General features: G+C 39.0%; 1 protein-coding gene across 1 annotated transcript; it reads right to left on the reverse strand.

Annotated features, from left to right (window-relative positions):
- Positions 1-9: 9 nt before the first annotated feature.
- Positions 10-17,457, reverse strand: LOC113664235 (neuralized-like protein 4). The gene is made up of 24 exons (XM_089214398.1): positions 16,893-17,457; positions 15,484-15,641; positions 14,670-14,870; positions 13,726-13,924; positions 13,168-13,270; positions 11,755-12,025; positions 10,557-10,758; positions 9,705-9,989; positions 8,577-8,825; positions 8,172-8,318; positions 7,330-7,472; positions 6,695-6,895; positions 6,099-6,197; positions 5,742-5,808; positions 5,367-5,437; positions 4,874-4,926; positions 4,379-4,511; positions 3,436-3,597; positions 3,059-3,314; positions 2,834-2,905; positions 2,229-2,373; positions 1,989-2,104; positions 1,788-1,899; positions 10-1,343 (listed from the first exon to the last, which is right to left on the reverse strand). Exons 1-24 carry the CDS (start codon positions 17,407-17,409, stop codon positions 1,127-1,129), a joined length of 4,179 nt encoding a protein of 1,392 aa, XP_089070524.1. The 5' UTR covers positions 17,410-17,457; the 3' UTR covers positions 10-1,126.
- Between the last annotated feature and the right edge of the window lie 213 nt (positions 17,458-17,670).

Below are 17,670 nucleotides of genomic sequence, written 5' to 3' on the forward strand. Positions count from 1 at the left end.
AAATAAGACTTGACAAAGACATCCTTTCATCTTTAATTTCCATTTTTAGATGAAATATCTTGAACTCTAAAGGATAGTCAATAGTTTACCATTCATGACCATCTCTTACTGATTGAGGCTTTCAGTTGTAAAAAATTCAAAATCATAGACTGTTACGCCACTTGATGTGTACTGGGACTTTCTGACCGGTTCCGGCCCCATGTACAAAATGTCTTTTAGCTTAATTAGAAAATAACATCTTCAAATATTTTAGTTTCTCAAAAAATACTTTTTCAGATGGCAGCATTATGCCGATTATGATACCAACGAGAACAACCTAATTTAGAATCACTTTTTACTGACTCCAGCAAAAATTCAATCAACAGTTTGGTGGTGCCAACATTTTGGCCATGTAACTAAAGGAATACTCATAAAAATTATCTATTTGCACTCCACTGTTAATTCATCAGACAAATTAACGTCTTGATGTAATCAAGATGTATTTTCTATACGAAAAAAAGGAGAAATAGGCAGTGTTATATTACGGGGTTTCATATAATAAAGACGAACTTTAAAACAAGTTCCGGCTTACAAAATATTCAACTAGGAGAGAGTGGGGGGAGGATTTTGGGTTTGCGGCTCCTTCATTTTAAACTACAACATCTTCAATGAACGAAGAACACAAAACAACTTTTAGCCAGCCTTGCAGCCTGCATTAACTCTGTTACTCAATTTTCTTTAAGACTTTCTGAACCAATCACCCTCGAGGGCTACTTCTAATAAAGAAAAGGGAGACGAGTTTACCCTGAGGAATTTGTGATCAAATGTGTGGGCTCAGCAGGGGGGGAGATCTATCATAAAGGCTAACATGATCCTATCAAAATATACCTGAAGATAATAATAGTAGTAGTAACGATAATGATAATGATAATGATAATGATAATATCAATAATGATAATAATAAAAGTAAGAATAGTAGTAATAGTTAAAAGCTCTGATTGTTGGCGATTCAAAAGTCTCTTACAAACCCTGACCGCGGGAAATACATCGTCTCTTTAAATAATCTCCACATAATTTACACCTTGGATCCTAAGTGTTCATAATTTAGCAACAACTCGCAAAAAATTGTTTTAAGCTATTTTTAATGCTATGTTGGCTCAATATTTATAAGCAGAGTGGTCAAGACTACAGAGCCTTGGTTCTCTAAATACCATTCCAGATTTTCTGTGCCAAGATTTTCATCGAGCAGCTCGTTTGCGTCAACATCACGGTGACTCCGACCTGTTCTGTAATTACCAGGCTTCACGAGAACTTGTAAAGCCACTCGGACATGATAGACTTTTCCTGTTGTACTATCTCTGTATCTGTAACACGACGGAAAGAATAAAAATAAACAAACAATATTAACTCGTTATTGACAGTCACATCAAGGTAATTACAGGTAAAAATATTCCTAGGAGACGAGAAAAAGTAGCCGAAGATAGGCGCTGCATCGACTGGTCACGGAATTCACCAAGCGCCGCGACGCTCAGTAAAGTTAATGCAATATCCTATTAGGCGTGAGAAAAAAGCAAAAACAAATTACGTGCGGCATTGACTAGTAGAAAAACATTGTTGAAGTAAAGAGCGCCGCCACGCTATTTCAACCAAATGCGGTTTTTGGAAAAATATTATTGAAGTAATTGGTAAAAGTTCAACTCTCCCATCAAAAACATCACGAACACCATATTTTCCACTAAGTTGTTACCCATTGTTAAGACTGCCATTGTGCTTGGCAACGAATATCATCACTGATATCAGTTACTTACTCCTGTCTTTTAGCTTGGGCTTCGTACGCGCAAAGGATTGTGGGTGACACACAGAGCTGGGGGACTTCATTTTCTTTGTTTGATGAGCCCCTCCGCCGCTGACCACTACAGACTGACAAATACAAGACAAGTATCAGTAAAACCTACATTTGTCCAAACGATAAGAAAATTATAGTTAGTTAGAAGAACAGCATTGTTTACCTTGCAGTGGAATATCACCAAGATCAAGCATTCTTCTAAGTCGCCCAATAGGAGTTCCGTAAAATGCCACGTGCCATTTGTCGAACACGTGATATTCTTCGACTCGTGGAGGAATTCTAAACGAGATAAAAAAATGTAAATGATGATTTTTCAGATCTTAGACCCACATCTAAGAGAGCAGGTCTGAAAGGAAAGTTACGAAAGAATTGAAACGTATGGTTCGAATCCGCGCATGCTCACCTTAGCGCAAACTGACACCATCCCAAAGGTAGCGCATACCGACAAGGTGGGTCACCGCTGATAGCATAACGTTTTTCACCTCGGGCTTCGTGGCACGCCTGGCAATAGCAGACGTTGGATTTGCAGTCTGTATTAAAATATTCATCTGTGGATTGCAGTAAAATATACATGAAACAATGAAATTTTCCATTGAACGAAAATCCTGCTTTGTTAAAACAAGAAACAAAACTGAAGTAATGCTGTACTTTTCAATGAAAAGGATACACATACTTGCATTGGTAACTCAATAATCGAGAACCCAAAAAAAAAAGTTCAGTTAACCCATTTAAACCTCTAGAGCAGCCAGCATCCGATTTTTCCGTACACTAAAACTTTTGAATCAGTCACTAAGATCACGAGAACAATAGAAATGGTCGCCAACCTAAGAAGCTTTGATTGCTAAATGAATTCTCCTTGTTAGTACAAAAAGATGTATAAAGTTAAGAGTATGGAGAATATAGATACTGATACTTGGGTGTCAAGGGTTGACAACTAGATACGAGCCCAAATTCCTTATGTCCGTTTGCCTTACTCGACCCTTTAGGCAGTTTTGGAGTAATTCTCACCTGGTATTGCCAAACTAGCACGGAATCGATCACAAAGTTGTCTGTAATCACACGGGCCTTTACTGCGTTCACCTGGAAGCGCATGAAACAGCAAGAAGGCAATCATTTTATTGCAAGGAAACCAAGGAAACCAAGACAAAGGCAAACAACATTCAATATTTTTTAATGAAGAGGCAGGCGTCCGCAGAAATAGTAAGACTGACAAAAAATTACTTCCTTAATTACCCGAGCTTCTCTCAATCTTGGTTTCCTCCATAGAAACACGCCCGCGTTCACCATGATCAGCAGTTACGATAGATACTTCCTCGCAGCAACCATACAAGTCCAGCACTGCAAATCGTCTGGCGGGGATGGCCTGGGCAATCGGCCCCAGGTCCTCTCCGTTAATTAGCAGGTGCAACCTGCTTTTCTTGTCGATCAAAACTCCAAGAGTATCTCCTTCCTGAAGACTGTCAAGACTTCGCCGTAGATTGTCGTTTACCTACGAAACGAACATACAAACAACATAAAACCGCATTCATAAAGTAGGAAGACAGAGGTCGAAGAAACTACGTCGGCGAGGGACAACATTTTAACTACCCCACCATAGCACGGTTTCTTACCTTGTTCCCGTTAACATACACTGCGTTATTGACAACAATCCAAGGACAGATCTTGATGCTGTTAGCCGTGCTTGGAAGGCTGGTGAGGGAGTCTGGGTCCTGAGCCGTGACGCCGATCATAACAGAGCCAGTCCAGCGGCTATTCAACTTTCTGATACATACCTAAAGTTAGAGGAGGTAATATTAAGGGCTAAGTATAATCTAATCATGCATTCTTTACGTCGTGGAATGTGGAGCTTAAAGTTCAAGTGTGCCATTTGGGATCTGATTTAGTATCTTCCATTCCTTAACTGGCCTTGTTCCTGTATGGTGAATTCTTACTCTTCGAGAGTTTGTACTCTCTAGCAATAGTAGCAAAGATGCAGTTATATAACGCACTCTCCTTAAATATGTGCACCGATGCGCTTTAAAACACTTTGTGGGAAACTTCAGCCAGACTGCATTAAATGGTTTTCGATTTTTTGAAAGCAAATTTTGCAGGTGCCCTTAACTTTGGAATATTTTGGAAACAAGGACAGACTTCACCACTGGGAGATACGTTCCCTGTTCGTTAATTAACGTTCCCTACTAACCAGTAGAGAGAAGATACAGGAGACGGGGCATACCAGGCTTGAGGTGCTTATCCGAGAAAGGGGGAACGTCTAATCATTTGCAGATTCATGGCAAAGGCTGCACATTCTCCACTGTTACATTAAGACCCTAGGGTGTTAGTTCGGTCTCATACCCCAGGCTGGGCTCGAACCCCACCCATCCCATCCCTCCCCTGCCTCGCCGTAAAGAAGCAAGGATTTAGCGTTAAGTGGGAAAAATAGAAATGGGCAGAAAAAGCAGGAAAAAGTTAAACCGGCGGAGAGTAGGTGGAAAATAATGAATAGAATCCCTAGATTTGTTGTTTGGTTAGCCAAGGAGAGGATAAAGATAGAAGATAAAGTGTTACACAGACCTGAAATAAGTGGTTATCTGGTAGAGGTGTTTCACTCAACACTACTCCATGATTGTAACTGTCAACTCTTCTCGCTGTTGTTCGGTTACTATCCAGTGAAATGAATTGACCGCAGTTTTTATGGAAAAGAAATCTACCGGAAAAATAACAATAAACTGAATATTTAGGACAACACTCTTAAGTAGATTTATACAGTGGATAGCGTTGAAGGTGCGCTCTGATTGCCTACTCAAATTACGAATATCTTTCGCTATTAACCTCCGAGCATTTGCGCGCAGGATTTGCGCCAGATTATGTTGTAATCTTTGGATGAATAAAATAGTTAAAATCAAGTTTTTGTGCTATATTATTTAACTGTTTTAGTGTATACTAAGACAACTATTCACATTTGGAAAGAGTGTTTAGACCAACCTTTCCAGGGCACCCACGAGAAATCTACATTACGCGACAAGAGCAAGTTGGCGACAGCGACATGTTCACAGGGTAACCACTTACTTTTTAAATATTTTTATTGCCTCTCTTGTATCTTCTTCGACTTGATCTGGTGTCTGGAAAACATACGCGAAGCCAAAAAAAGATGAATGTGACAACCTTATCTTTACACTTTAACATCAGTATGCATATTCTACATACTACTGAGAGGGAGAGTTTGTTTAACAATTAAAAGCTTTCATGGTTGGTGATCATTTCCTTCATTTTCTTGAAACTGATGTGTGGTTTTGTAAGGAGAAATTAGATTCTAGTCACTCTTGGGGGTCAAAGGGTTAGGAAGAATGTGTCAGTTTTTAAGCCCCACACTATTACTCCCAAAACTGAGATTTCATTATACGGCTCCAGGCCCCTAATATTACCGGAATTTTCGCGTAACAGACCCCTGTATTAACAAGGTATAATAAGCATATCCCAGTTATTCCTGCCATGTAGTATAAAATCACCTCCCCCCCCCAACCCCTATTAATAACGGCTGTAGTCAAATTTACTGTCTTACCTCGATGTCAGGAGAAACGGACGATTGTGGTTCGCCATCCACCAGTTCACTGGCAGGCAAAGCTCTATCGACTGAAAGGAGAGAAATTTTGGTAAAGATCCTGGTATTCAAACAAACCTCAGTACCAAGAAAACTTTAAACTTAAATCTGAACATAAATGAAAATATTGGTGAATGAAAAAGATTATCAGACTAATTCTCAATCTCGAACAACCTGTAGAACGGATCAATGTCAGTATCTGAGCAGCTGCGCACCTACCCCTCCCTAAATCCAACATTAACCCTAACCTTTTTTTTATCAGTTGAGTGTTGTTGGGTTAAGGAAGGGGTAGGTGTGCAGTTATTCGCATACTGATATAAATCCATAAGAACATACCGGTAGTCGGACTCGATATAGAGATAAGTTGCGCCATGCCATAGACATCAACTACTGCATGAACAATCTGAAAGAAAATCATTACATAGCTTATCACTCAAACAAATCGTGTTCGATCCTCAAGTTGCATGCTTTTAAATTTATATCGTCCCTCTGTATGGCCAATAAAAAGCGACGTTAGTATCAAACGGGTGAGAACGTCTGATAATCACGTGCTGATCACATGCTGGTGACATACGAGTGGGTTTGTTTCTTTTTGGACAGACTGACATGCTAACAAACCAATCATAAAAGTACCAAGTGGTAATAAAACCATCTTCCTAAGCCAAGTCAGTGATGCTTCGTACATAAACTTACCTGAGGAACATCCACAGCTGCGACTCCCTGATCCTCCCCATTTACGAACACATGAAAAGTCCCATCTCTTCGCCTTTGCATTCCTATTCTTGTTTCAGCCTGTGGTGTAAGTTTTACATAAGCTTAAGAACGCTCTCAGCTTCGAAGTTACCATAAAAGTTATAGAAACGAGTTCCTCCAAGGAACTTAATATAGTGCTAAGAAGCAAGGCGCAAATAGGGAAATCATCAAGATTTTGGGACCTTCTTGTACGAGGGTTATACCTGAATTACACTTGCACTTTTTTTAGTTCTTACTTACGATAAATTGGAAGAAAGGAAGATAGTTTTGCCCCTTTATTACATAAAACATCGAAAAAGATTCCATATTGTCGTGGGTCTGTTCAGTGATAGATCACAGATGACGTCAAAATGTGGTAAGATCGTCATAGACATCAGGCTGCCCCTTGTGCACCACTTTTTTTTGTTCCTACCACATGTGTGGCGTCATATGTGATGTTTTAATGAATAGACCCACCGCATCATGGAATCTAATTGTTCACCTGATGTCTATGGCATAAGTGAGTGTCAGTTTGCAACAGTTCAGCTGAAACATACCTGTAGTCTGTCCAAACTGTGTCCATAGTTCTCTTTTACAATCGCACTGTCTTTCATGACACAGGAGCCGGTCATCAGCCAAGTCCCATCTCGCAGGTCCAATGCTGAGGCAGGAACAGTCACTAGCGGTATGGTTTTTGTTGTGATACCAACTGTTAAAGATCCTGACCAGTCATTGCCAGTAACTTTGTCGATGACAATCTGTGAAGTAAAAGATCAGTCAAAGCCCCTTTACATAGGCAACTTCCCGCACAGCTGGAGTTTCCAAAAGCGGTTACCGGCGGTAAAATAGGCGGCTGTGCCAGGAAAGAGGTCTTACAGGTGTCGGTATACTGCCAGTAACTAGCTTTTATTGAGACCCTGCGCTTACATACCCTCTGGGGACAGGCATACATTTGTCACGAGTGAGTACCTCTTGTCGACATACATCAATAGTTGAAATGTAGTCATTTCACACAACTCCATCATGCTATTGGTTTTCTCGAGAGACAACTGCACGTACAAATTTACCACGAACTAATACTGATGCTTGTGGGGGCGGGGAGCACAGGCTACTCAATGTAATCACAGGCACACCAAACATTATCACTGACTATCTAGCACACAACACATAATAACTGCTTTGTGTCTGTTACCTCAAATATTTCATCTTCTTCCAAAGGTTTTGCACTGAACACCAGACCTTGATTAAATCCACTGCATCTATACGCAGTCATTTTATTGTTCACAAGTCGAATGTTTCTTCCACAACAGGAATGAAATCCGCATGTCACTTTACCTGGTCAAGATCAGGTCACACAACGAGTCAAAAGTAGATAAAGCAGTCCTTGGTTGATCTATCATAGAGTTCTCATTGAAGAAAAATAATTTTGAAATGGTTTTCGAAAGTAGACTAAGATTGCATTGGTATTGCGTTCCTTCACTTAATGGAGCGTAGTTCGATTAACTGATGTAAAACGAAAACTTAAGTATTTACGACAGCCAATCAGAAGAAAGGAAAATACTTTTAAGAGCCAATGAAAACTCAGAGTAAAAACAACCACTCTACCAAGAGCGCGGGAAAACGCGGGTGACCAAGTCGTGGTTGGCTTTAATTTTGCATCTGATTGGTTGAGAGAATGGCGCGAGTTTTCTGAACCAATCACAGCGAAGTAAGGCAAAACCAATGCAATCTGGGATAAATTTCGTAATGGTAACTAAACGCAGGCAGTTATCTTGCCGTTGGCCTCCAACACAATTTTTTTTTTTCAATTTTCATTCATACACGAAACCTTCTTAACCAACAAATTGCAAACTAAAATTAATTTCGAATTTGTCACTTGCACTATTCTACTCTTCAAACCGTTTGCTAGTTCTTAATTTGAGTTCTGGCTCCTAATGACATTCTCCTTTGTTCCGATCGGCCATTGTGATTGCTGTTTTAGTCTTTTACCATGCTCAGTCAAAATGCACCAATGGAAATTTAACGTGGACATACTTGCTGGCCCTTCTGTAATTATAGGGCTGGCCTCTGTCTCTCTCTGTTCAGCAGGGACTGGAATCGTCTCTTGAGATTCAGTGTAATCTGCATCATATATAGAGATCTGGACGCACTGGCCATACAGGTCAATCATAGCATAGATTCCTGTCGGGAAACGCAGTAAAGTTAGTTTCGTTTGCTTAACCTTAGAGTAAATGATTTGAGCCGGGGAGTAACAGTTGCATATCTGTTGTGATCGCTCGGTAAACCATGGCAGTAGAAGATGCCAAGCGTCTTATTTGTAGCGCCATCTTTGAGCTGCCTCACTTGAAAATTCAGCCGCCGGTCATACTACCTTGCTATAACCTTGTCTCTACTGAGTAGCTTCCTGTTACGAGACTCTTTCAACACCGCGTTCATTACCTGATGGAACACTAGAAGCAGCAACTCCACAGTCTTGCCCATTGACAAAGAAATGTAGTGATCCACTCGATTTACGCATTATTCCAAGACGGGACCCTTCCTCTAATTTGTCCAAGTCACAGGCATACCCATTCATGGATGTGCTACCATTCTGTAGCACAGACGATCCAGACACCATCCATGCCCCACTAACAAGGTCAGTCATGGTATGAGGGAACTTGAGCTGATCAGGAGAGACTGTAGTTACTCCTGTTCAAACAAAATAACCACAAAAAAAGTCAAACTTGGTAAAAAAAAAAAAAAAAGGCAATCACACTGCAGAAATTAACTCATATGGCTCATTTTTTTGGTACTCGAAGAAAGCAGTATTTTTGGTAAAGCGCGTGGGCCACAAATCCGAGCGAGAAAAAGAGGTTCTCTAATTTTTTTGCTTGCCATGAGCAATGGGATTTGATATTTTTCCCTGCTCACTTTGAAAGCACTAGGTAAGAACTACAATGTCTGAGGCTGTGTAGTGCAAATGTAATTTCCTCGTGACATTTACATAGCCGAGAAAACTTCAAGTTTCCTTTTCCTCCGTGCTTTACACTTGTGCAATCTTATGACACAAATGCCTAAAATGGAGGTTAAGCCTTGAAAAACCAAGAAACAATTTCACTGACTGAGAAAAGAGGAGGATGGTTTTTTCGTAAGATGTTAAAGTTCTCCTTTTTTCTAAAAAAAATATATTTCTGTTCATTCCAGAAAAGGTAATAACATGATTTCGAGCGCAATTTGGTGTTAATAAGCACGAGTAAATTTTTCAAAGACAACAAAATTGCATGAGCTCGTAGTATAATTTACTCGAAAAAAACCCACAGAAAAGGAAGACAGACGAAAGTGTGACAGGCCGTTTTTATGCTAGAGACGTTAAAGTTGTCTAAGACGTTAAAGTCGTCTCGAGACGACTTTAACGTCTTAGACAACTTTAACGTCGCTAGCTTAAATGCATCTAAAGCACGGGCGCGCTATTTGCAATTTGCACTCGTCTTACAACTTTGCCATCGTGTTACATGAGAAGGCACTCGTTTTCAGCCAATCAGCAGCGCGTAATTTTTTCATGAACATTATTATGAACGTATACAAAACCTGCTTCCATCGAGCCAGACCATCGACTCACAAGCTTTTCCACAATAACTTCAAACAGCTCGTTGTCTCTTAAAGGCCTGTGGCTCATCACAATAGCATTGTTAAATTCACACAGCGGATTAATGCGAACTGCACTGCGACAATTGTGACTGACAGCTACTTGTCCGCCATGAAAAGAACTGAATTTGAAAAAACCCTCATTCGATTCTGCCATGATTTCCTGCGATGGAGGTGACTCTACAGGTTGTTGTGGTTCTGGTGCAATAATAGTTATTTCCGAAACGTCTGCAACACAAATGTATGAGAAATAAATGAATCATTCGACAAAAATTTCACAACAATAGTTCGAAATTACAGCGGGCGTATTGCTCTTGTAATCCAAGCTTTTCAAGTCAATTCACTAAGCTTGGTCAAGTGCCGAAAATCAAGTTAGTTTGGTCTAAGTGACTGAGGCAGCAAGCACCAAGGTAATTACATTTATATTAAATTTACTTATTTTATCCCGCCCTTTTTAACATTATTTTTGCAGTTTTATTTTCATTATTTAAAAATTGTGAAATGAAAGTTTGTTGAGAGCAAATTGTACGCAACATCGTTTTTCCATACTTAATTTCATAAATTTTACATTCCTTTTTAGCGACTTTAAAAGCGTATGGATTTAAATTGTATTGTGCTATTTTATTTATTCATTTGTAATTTAATTGCACCCGTTATCTTAATTCTCTCAGTGTCTAATTAAGATTTACTTTCTATTGAGTCAATAAAATATCAGTTCTGTGAACATGTTGTGACTCGATTCACTGGAGCAATACATGTAGGCTGTGATAGCAAAATAATTCCCTGGGTTCTTACCATTCAGTGAGTTTGTTAAATCAACCTCTCCATTTTCCTGAGTCCCAGAGACAATAGTCACTTGAGCGCATTGACCAAACAAGTCGACCACTCCATAAACATCAGCTGGCACACCATGTGCTGCGCAACCAAGATCAGTGCTATTTACAAAGAAGTGTAATGAGCCATCTTCTTTGCGTATCACTCCAACTGTATCACCAACCTGTTAGGGTCATAACAAAATGACTGAAAATGAAATCTTAGAAACAGAAGCGTTTTTCATCCAGTAATCACCTTTCACCTCAGTGAAAGCGAACGTTTAAACCCTTTCATTAACTGGTAGAAGTGATTAACATGCAACTTCTCCCTACAAATATCCATACATTACCCAGCAAACAGTTAATGAGAAAGCTCAAAGTTATCAAGTCGTTCTCTTGATCTAACACCTAATTCTTGTGGTATATCTACAAGGAAATGTGTAGCACCTAGAGGGGAGAATTAACAATCAGATCTTGGGAGTTAAAGGTTAAATTCTATTATGACATTTAGCAAAATAGTTCATGGCCTGATTTCATGGCCTAAATATCTCCTAACATTCCACAAGTTTCAGTTTCTGCCATTTTCATTTAGAAAGCAAGAAAGTGAAATAACAGTTCAGTAGCACTTCCTTTAAAAAAAAAATAGAATACTGCCATTCCAAATGCTTAAAACTTTAACTCTCACATGAGTGACCAAGACAAAATTTCTCCTTACAATATCAATACAATATCAATCAGACAAGGGATGGAAATAAAGAAAAATAACAATTTTATCCAATACCAATTTCTCCAAACTAGCATCATAAGAGTTGTATGGCAAACAGTAAGGAGAATTACCTATGTGATCTTACAAGTGAAAGAGTTAAGTTAAATGAGAGGAATTTCCTACAGCACGACATGACTTTATTTCTTTGACATGCTTTTACAATAATGTTTACCTGAGACAAAGTTCTGCATTGTATCAAATTTTAAAAACTGAAAGTAGCAAAGCCCAATGTAGAATAGATGATTTCTTAGAATTAAAATCATGTTTTACCTACAAAGAGAGTCTTGTTTCCGTCATCTTCCAAAGGAGTCGGTTCAACGCCAAACTCCACTTTTCATTGCAGATCTTTTTCTTTTCTTTTCACAATTCAACAACAGATTAAAACAGTAAAAAATGAAGACCAATGCATTTCTACCTTGATTTCATCCAGTGTTGGACCGTAGTTTTCAATGACAGTAACACCATCACACACAATGCTCCCCCCTGACATCATCCAGGTACCAGGTGGCTGTACATTAGTCATTGTTGTAGGAAAATCTAATTTTTCAGGATCATGGCTGGTGACTCCAATCTCAAGAGACCCTGCCCACTTTGTCATTTGTATATCGACTCGCACCTCGAGGAGTTCATTGGGTTTCAAGTACCGACTTGTTAAAACAACAGCATTATTGAATTCTTCACTGGCTCTGAAGGTGTCAGAGAGAAAAGCAAACAAACTTTATTGCAGTTACCCAAAGCTATAAAATAAAAAGCTTTATGCACCCATCAGTGGTTTACCCCAGAATGGGTAAGGGGTATAGACCAGGGGAATTTGACATTTTCAGGTCCTATTCTTGGGTATCAATTGTATGTCAAAGTTCTAACCCTGGAGACCAAAGACATTGTATCCCAATTTTATTACACAAATTTCGTTAAGTGACTTCCAAGCAGATACCCATTTCTACAGTCATGTGGTCTTCAGAGATGGTGGCCAGGTCAAATTCCCTACAGAGAGAGGGGGGTCCTCTCAGTCAATTTCCAGTGGGTATCCTACCTCTCCCTCCCCCCCCCCCTCCATCCCATCCTAGGGCAAACCATTAATAGGTAAATGAAAAGAGGGGGTAAGTTTCTAAAGAAACTGTGGTGCTGCTTCGGTGGGTGAGTATAACTGGGTAATTTAGCGTTATCAGCAGAGTTGAAAACATAAATTGGCCACTGTAAAGAGTTTAAAGGCTGATGTTTCGAGCTTTAGCCTTTTGTCAGAGTGATTGATGAAGAGCTAAAACTCAAAACACCAGCCTTTAAACTCTTTACAGTGGCTAAATCACATTTTCAACTCAGTTGATAACACTAAATTACATTGATAGGTAAATTAGCCTGTACTTGAGGGAAGCAGCCCATCTAGTGAGAGATTATCCAGGTTTCTGTCTCATGAAGAAACTATGAGTAATGCTTCTCCCCCTGAAAAATGCTGGTCCATCACATTTTACCCCCCACTTCCAGCATTTCATAAAATATTCCCAACAGATCACCAATACCCATTCATACTCCTGGGTGGAGAGAAGCATTGTGTGATTAGACTGTCTTGATCAGCAACAACACAAAATGACACAACCAGGTCTCAGACCTGGACCATTTAACCTGGAGACCAGCATGCTCACTGTTAGGCCACCACATTTCTACACAGAAGGTGATGAGGGTGAAATGAAAGGGAAGGATAGAACCACTTCCACTGCAATCTTTTCACATTCTTAGCTAATGCTTCACCTTCATGCATCAGTTAATTTTGTCTCCCAACACACCTCTACCTTACTACAAATGTGAAGATAAGAATACACACAAAACATACCTTGGTCTGTGAGCACTAAGAAAGCCATTAAATAATGAGACAGAGGAGCCGCAGCGAGGATGAAACACAAGTGCATTGCCACTTGCATTGATTACACTTTCATCTGAAGGAGAAGTTAATACACAATCAGCTGTAAATTTGCCTTGTTCCCAACATGCGGCTTTCTTGCCCAGTTGGTAGTGGTGCCCAACAAGGGTTGAGGGGGCACAAGTTCCCATGTAGTGATACCTTTTTCTTTTTTTTGAGCTGCCTCCTTACAATTTCTTTAATTCTTTAACTCCCAGAAGTGATTAAGAAGTAACCTCTCCCTACAATACCCATACACTATCTAGCAAACAGTTAATGAGAATGCTCAAATGTATCAGGTAGAAGTTGTTATCTTGATCTAACACCAAATTCTTGTAACTTATTAACAATGAAATGTGTAGCAGCTAGAGGGGAGAATTAACAATCAGATCTTGGGAGTTAGAGGGTCAATTGCAGGTCACCTGAAAGGATCATTTGTTTATTTGCCATTGTAAATAACTGGGTTATATTTTTAGAAATCTGAATACTTACTTATTAACTGACCAGAGTCTTGCTCTTGTTCTATATGAGGAGCTGATATAATAGACACTTTGACTGCAGCTCCATAAATATCTACAGCCCCATAAACATTACTGGGAAGATTGCTGGCTGCTTCACCCTGGTCTTGCCCATTGATCAAGAAGTGAAGAGAGCCTGTACTCTTTTTCAATATTCCAATTGTGTCTCCTGCCTGAGAGGAGATTAAAGACTTTTTTAAATAAATTTGATCATAATCATAATAATTATTGATATTAGTGGACAAGTTGTCAAAGAAAAGGGAGAGGTATATGTCAGTTCCCAAAAAGAGATTGAAAAGACGAAAAGCCAATTGCCCCACCTTACTAGATCTATCATCTAGGGGATATCAAATTCTCAGAACTTGAATTATATGATATGTGTGGCAAACAGAAAGGAGAGTTGGTATATAGATCTTAGGAGTAAAAGGGTCAGGGTTCCCCATGAATTATTTACACCCTGGGGAGGGATAGGTATTGCTCTGTACCCTCAGACATTATTGGAAGGACAAGGTGCCCTGACAATCTGTGTACTGAACTCTCCATCAATTTGTCTGGATTTGAATCCTGGTTGGGTTATTTTGCTATGTTTATTTGAATTGTTTTGAATTGTTTATCTTTACTTGTCGACTAGTTTATGGAGCTTTGCAGTAAATGGTTTGAACCAGGGGGTAACATTTAATTGTGTAATCTGATTGTCTTGGTCAAGGTGGTCTTGAAGGAATGCCATCAGTAGTGGGGACTGTTTTAACATCCTGAGCATAAGTCATTATCAGAGTCTTCAGATGACTTCCATGCAGGTTGTCGAAACATCAGTCACCACTATCAACAACAGTCCTTCCCAAGAGTACAACACAATCGAATGCAGTTATACTTCCCCTCTTTTAGGAAAATAAAGCTTACTCCATTTCACTGTAGTACCTGTAGTGTTTCTAAATTGATACTTGAGTAGTCTCTTTTCACTTCCTTGCCATCAACAATAATTGATGCTCCACTCAGCATCCAAGTCCCTGTTGGCATGCTGGTCATAGTCGGTAACAAAACAATATCATCTGGATTGTGACTTGTGACACCAACTTCTATTGAGCCTGCCCATAAATCAGTGACACACTCTAACCGAACCTAGAAAATTTGAAATACATTTGAATTGGTATTAATTAAGCAGCACCACATTACACAGTCATCAGGTACTAAGCCATCAGTTGTCAAAGTCCTGAAATTTCCCCCTTAGCTATTGTAATTCACACCTCTGTTAAGGAGTCACCTCTATGAACCCTTTAACGCCTAAGAGTGATTAGCGTCTAATTTCTCCTTACAATATCACCCTTGAATCAAATGGTAAATAGTATGGAGAATATCGATACTGATGTTGGGAGGATAAAGAGCTAAGCAGTGATAGTCGCCCTTGACTGAGTCCCAACAGCCTGTTTGTATTATCTCCATCTCTATTGAAGGTTCACTTAAAGCAGAACCTCACAAATAAAACTAAGAATTATTTCTCAAGTAAATTTATTCCATGTTTATCACTCACAACCAATGTTAATGCTTTGAGTTGAAATGTCCTCAGCATAAGCTTAGCTATGTGGGTCTCTTGGCCTGAATACACAATGTTGCTTCAATGCATTCATCCCAATTTCTTTGTTAGGGATAAAAATCAAATTTACTTGATGGCAGGATAGTATAATTGAATCACTGAAAAAATCACCTTTAAAAATAAATTTTGTGTCACACTTACTTCAAATGCTTCATCATTTCGTAGTGGTATATTTGTCAGAGTTACAGCATTCTTAAACTCTTCTGTTGGTCGTTGTCGTTCTGCAGTTCTGTTACTATTAGAGAGTTTTATTAGTGATCCACAATGAGGGTGAAAGCAAATTGATGCTGTTGAAGGACCTGTATTAACAGAAATTTCAGTTAAATGAAGCCCTGATGTGAATTGTGATTCTTCATACTACTAACTATACACTACCTTCTAAAATTTTAGAGAGAAGTTATTGTAATATCAGTAGACAGCCTTCTTCTAAGTTGGTCAATTGGATGATGTACTGTTACCATAGGGAAAACTTAGAACAAGTTATTTATATGAATATAATATTCCCTAAGGGTTTGCTTAACCTTCTTACCCCTAACAGTGACAAGCATCTAATTTCTCTTTGCAATATCACCCCTGAGTCAAACATCAAGGTCACGAGAATAAAAGAAACGGTCACCAGTTAAAGAGGCTCTTGATTGTTTCATAAATTCTTCTCGTCAGCACCTTAGACAATGCACAGAGAACAGTAGGGAGAATATGCCAACTGATATTACACTGTAAAGAGTTAACCCTTTTACTCCCAAGATCTCAATAGTAATTCTCTTTACTGTCTGCTATACAATTCTTGTAAAGTTAGTTTGGAGAATTTGGTATTGGATCAACTAATAATTCCCTGGTTGATATTTGTATTTATTCTCATCACTTTTCTGCATGATACTGTATTGATATTGTAAGGAGAAGTTCTGTCTTGGTCACTCATGGGAGTTAAAGGGTTAACTCCAGTGATGTTTCTTACATTTATATTTATTATGTAAAAGTATTGCACACAGTTAAGGACGTTTTTAAAGGTATTTTTTTAATTGGTAAGTAATACAATATTGAAGGGAAAGTGATGACCTGACTGAATCATTTACATATTACATGAATTTTCAGCTGATGCCAATATCAACACTGTACCAGTCAAATGATTCTGGTGATGCTACTTTTTTGTAAGAAATATGATTACTACTGGAGTATCTCATCAATAGAATAAAATTCATATTTCTATCGTTTACCAAAAAGTTTTTTTCTTTGTTAAAGAGAGAAGCAGTTGATCACAAAAATCTTGCCACAACAAAAAAGCAATATATAAAATAGTTATAGTGTGGTAACAGTTGATTCCTCTCAAGAGTCTATTTAAATCTTTAATTAGAAACATTACTACAAAAGATACAGGAAAGAAAACGTATATTAAGGGGTTCAATTGAAGACACATCTTTTTATGGCCAAGTAAATATCTGAAGGACTATCTGAGATCAGTAAACAATTAAATATTGCAAGGTTTGATATGCCTAATGAGACCTATAGAAAAAACCGTATTCCGTAAGTTCTACATGGCTGGAGTCACTTACCAGATACACGATTGAAAGGTTTGTAAATTGATATCTCAACACATCTTCCGTACAAGTCTACAACAGCAAAAACATTTTGAGGAATATCTGTAGCCGCAACTCCCAAATCAACTCCATTGACAAAGAAATGTAAACTTCCATGGGCTGTCCTTTCAACACCTATCCTGTCTCCTTCTTTGAGCTCGTCGAGGTCTTGACCATATTCTTCCACAAAAGAAGAACCGTCCTTTAGAATAGACATTCCAGACATGACCCAAGAGCCATTTTTTAGGCCCGTTGAACTCGATGGAATTTCCATAACGCTGGGATCGCCGGCTGTCACGCCGATCGCCCAGGATCCTGACCAGTTTCCAATTTTACGGTCCAGTCGTACCTCAAATCGTTCATTGTCCTTCATTGGGCTCTTACTAAATATCAGACCATTATTAAATTCTGCGGCGGAGCTTCGTCTTCGAGCACTGCGGTTACCATTGCTTAAAAATACCAAAGTTCCATGACACTCGTGAAACTCCGCCATGTTTTGTTAACACAAACTTTTTGCTGTTCTCATGGAGTTTACCACTGACCGAAAGAAACGTAAATTTTCTTTCTGACCTCATTATAAAACGTTCTATGGTTGGTTCTGAAGTCTTCACGGTTAATCAAACAATTAAAAAAACCCCTAGAGACGCCTAGTTTTTCAACGAGTACTTGGGACTTATCGACTTTTTCACATGTTCCGAAGCGTCAGCGACCGGACGGAAGATCCCGAAAACAGGCTATACTGTCAATTGCGTCG

This window comes from Pocillopora damicornis, chromosome 8, assembly GCF_964200805.1.
Source record: "Pocillopora damicornis chromosome 8, jaPocDami1.2, whole genome shotgun sequence".
Lineage (NCBI taxonomy): Eukaryota > Metazoa > Cnidaria > Anthozoa > Scleractinia > Pocilloporidae > Pocillopora > Pocillopora damicornis.

What these genes read in the sequence shown, in the direction of transcription:
- LOC113664235 (XM_089214398.1), bottom strand. Translation starts at nt 17,409, where the DNA reads ATGGCGGAGTTTCACGAGTGTCATGGAACTTTGGTATTTTTAAGCAAT. An exon ending in AATTACAGAAGGGCCAGCAA is followed by an intron (nt 7,473 to 8,171) that starts GTATGTCCACGT and finishes GATCTTGACCAG; the next exon opens with GTAAAGTGACATGCGGATTT. An exon ending in TATATCGAGTCCGACTACCG is followed by an intron (nt 5,438 to 5,741) that starts GTATGTTCTTAT and finishes CTCTCCTTTCAG; the next exon opens with TCGATAGAGCTTTGCCTGCC.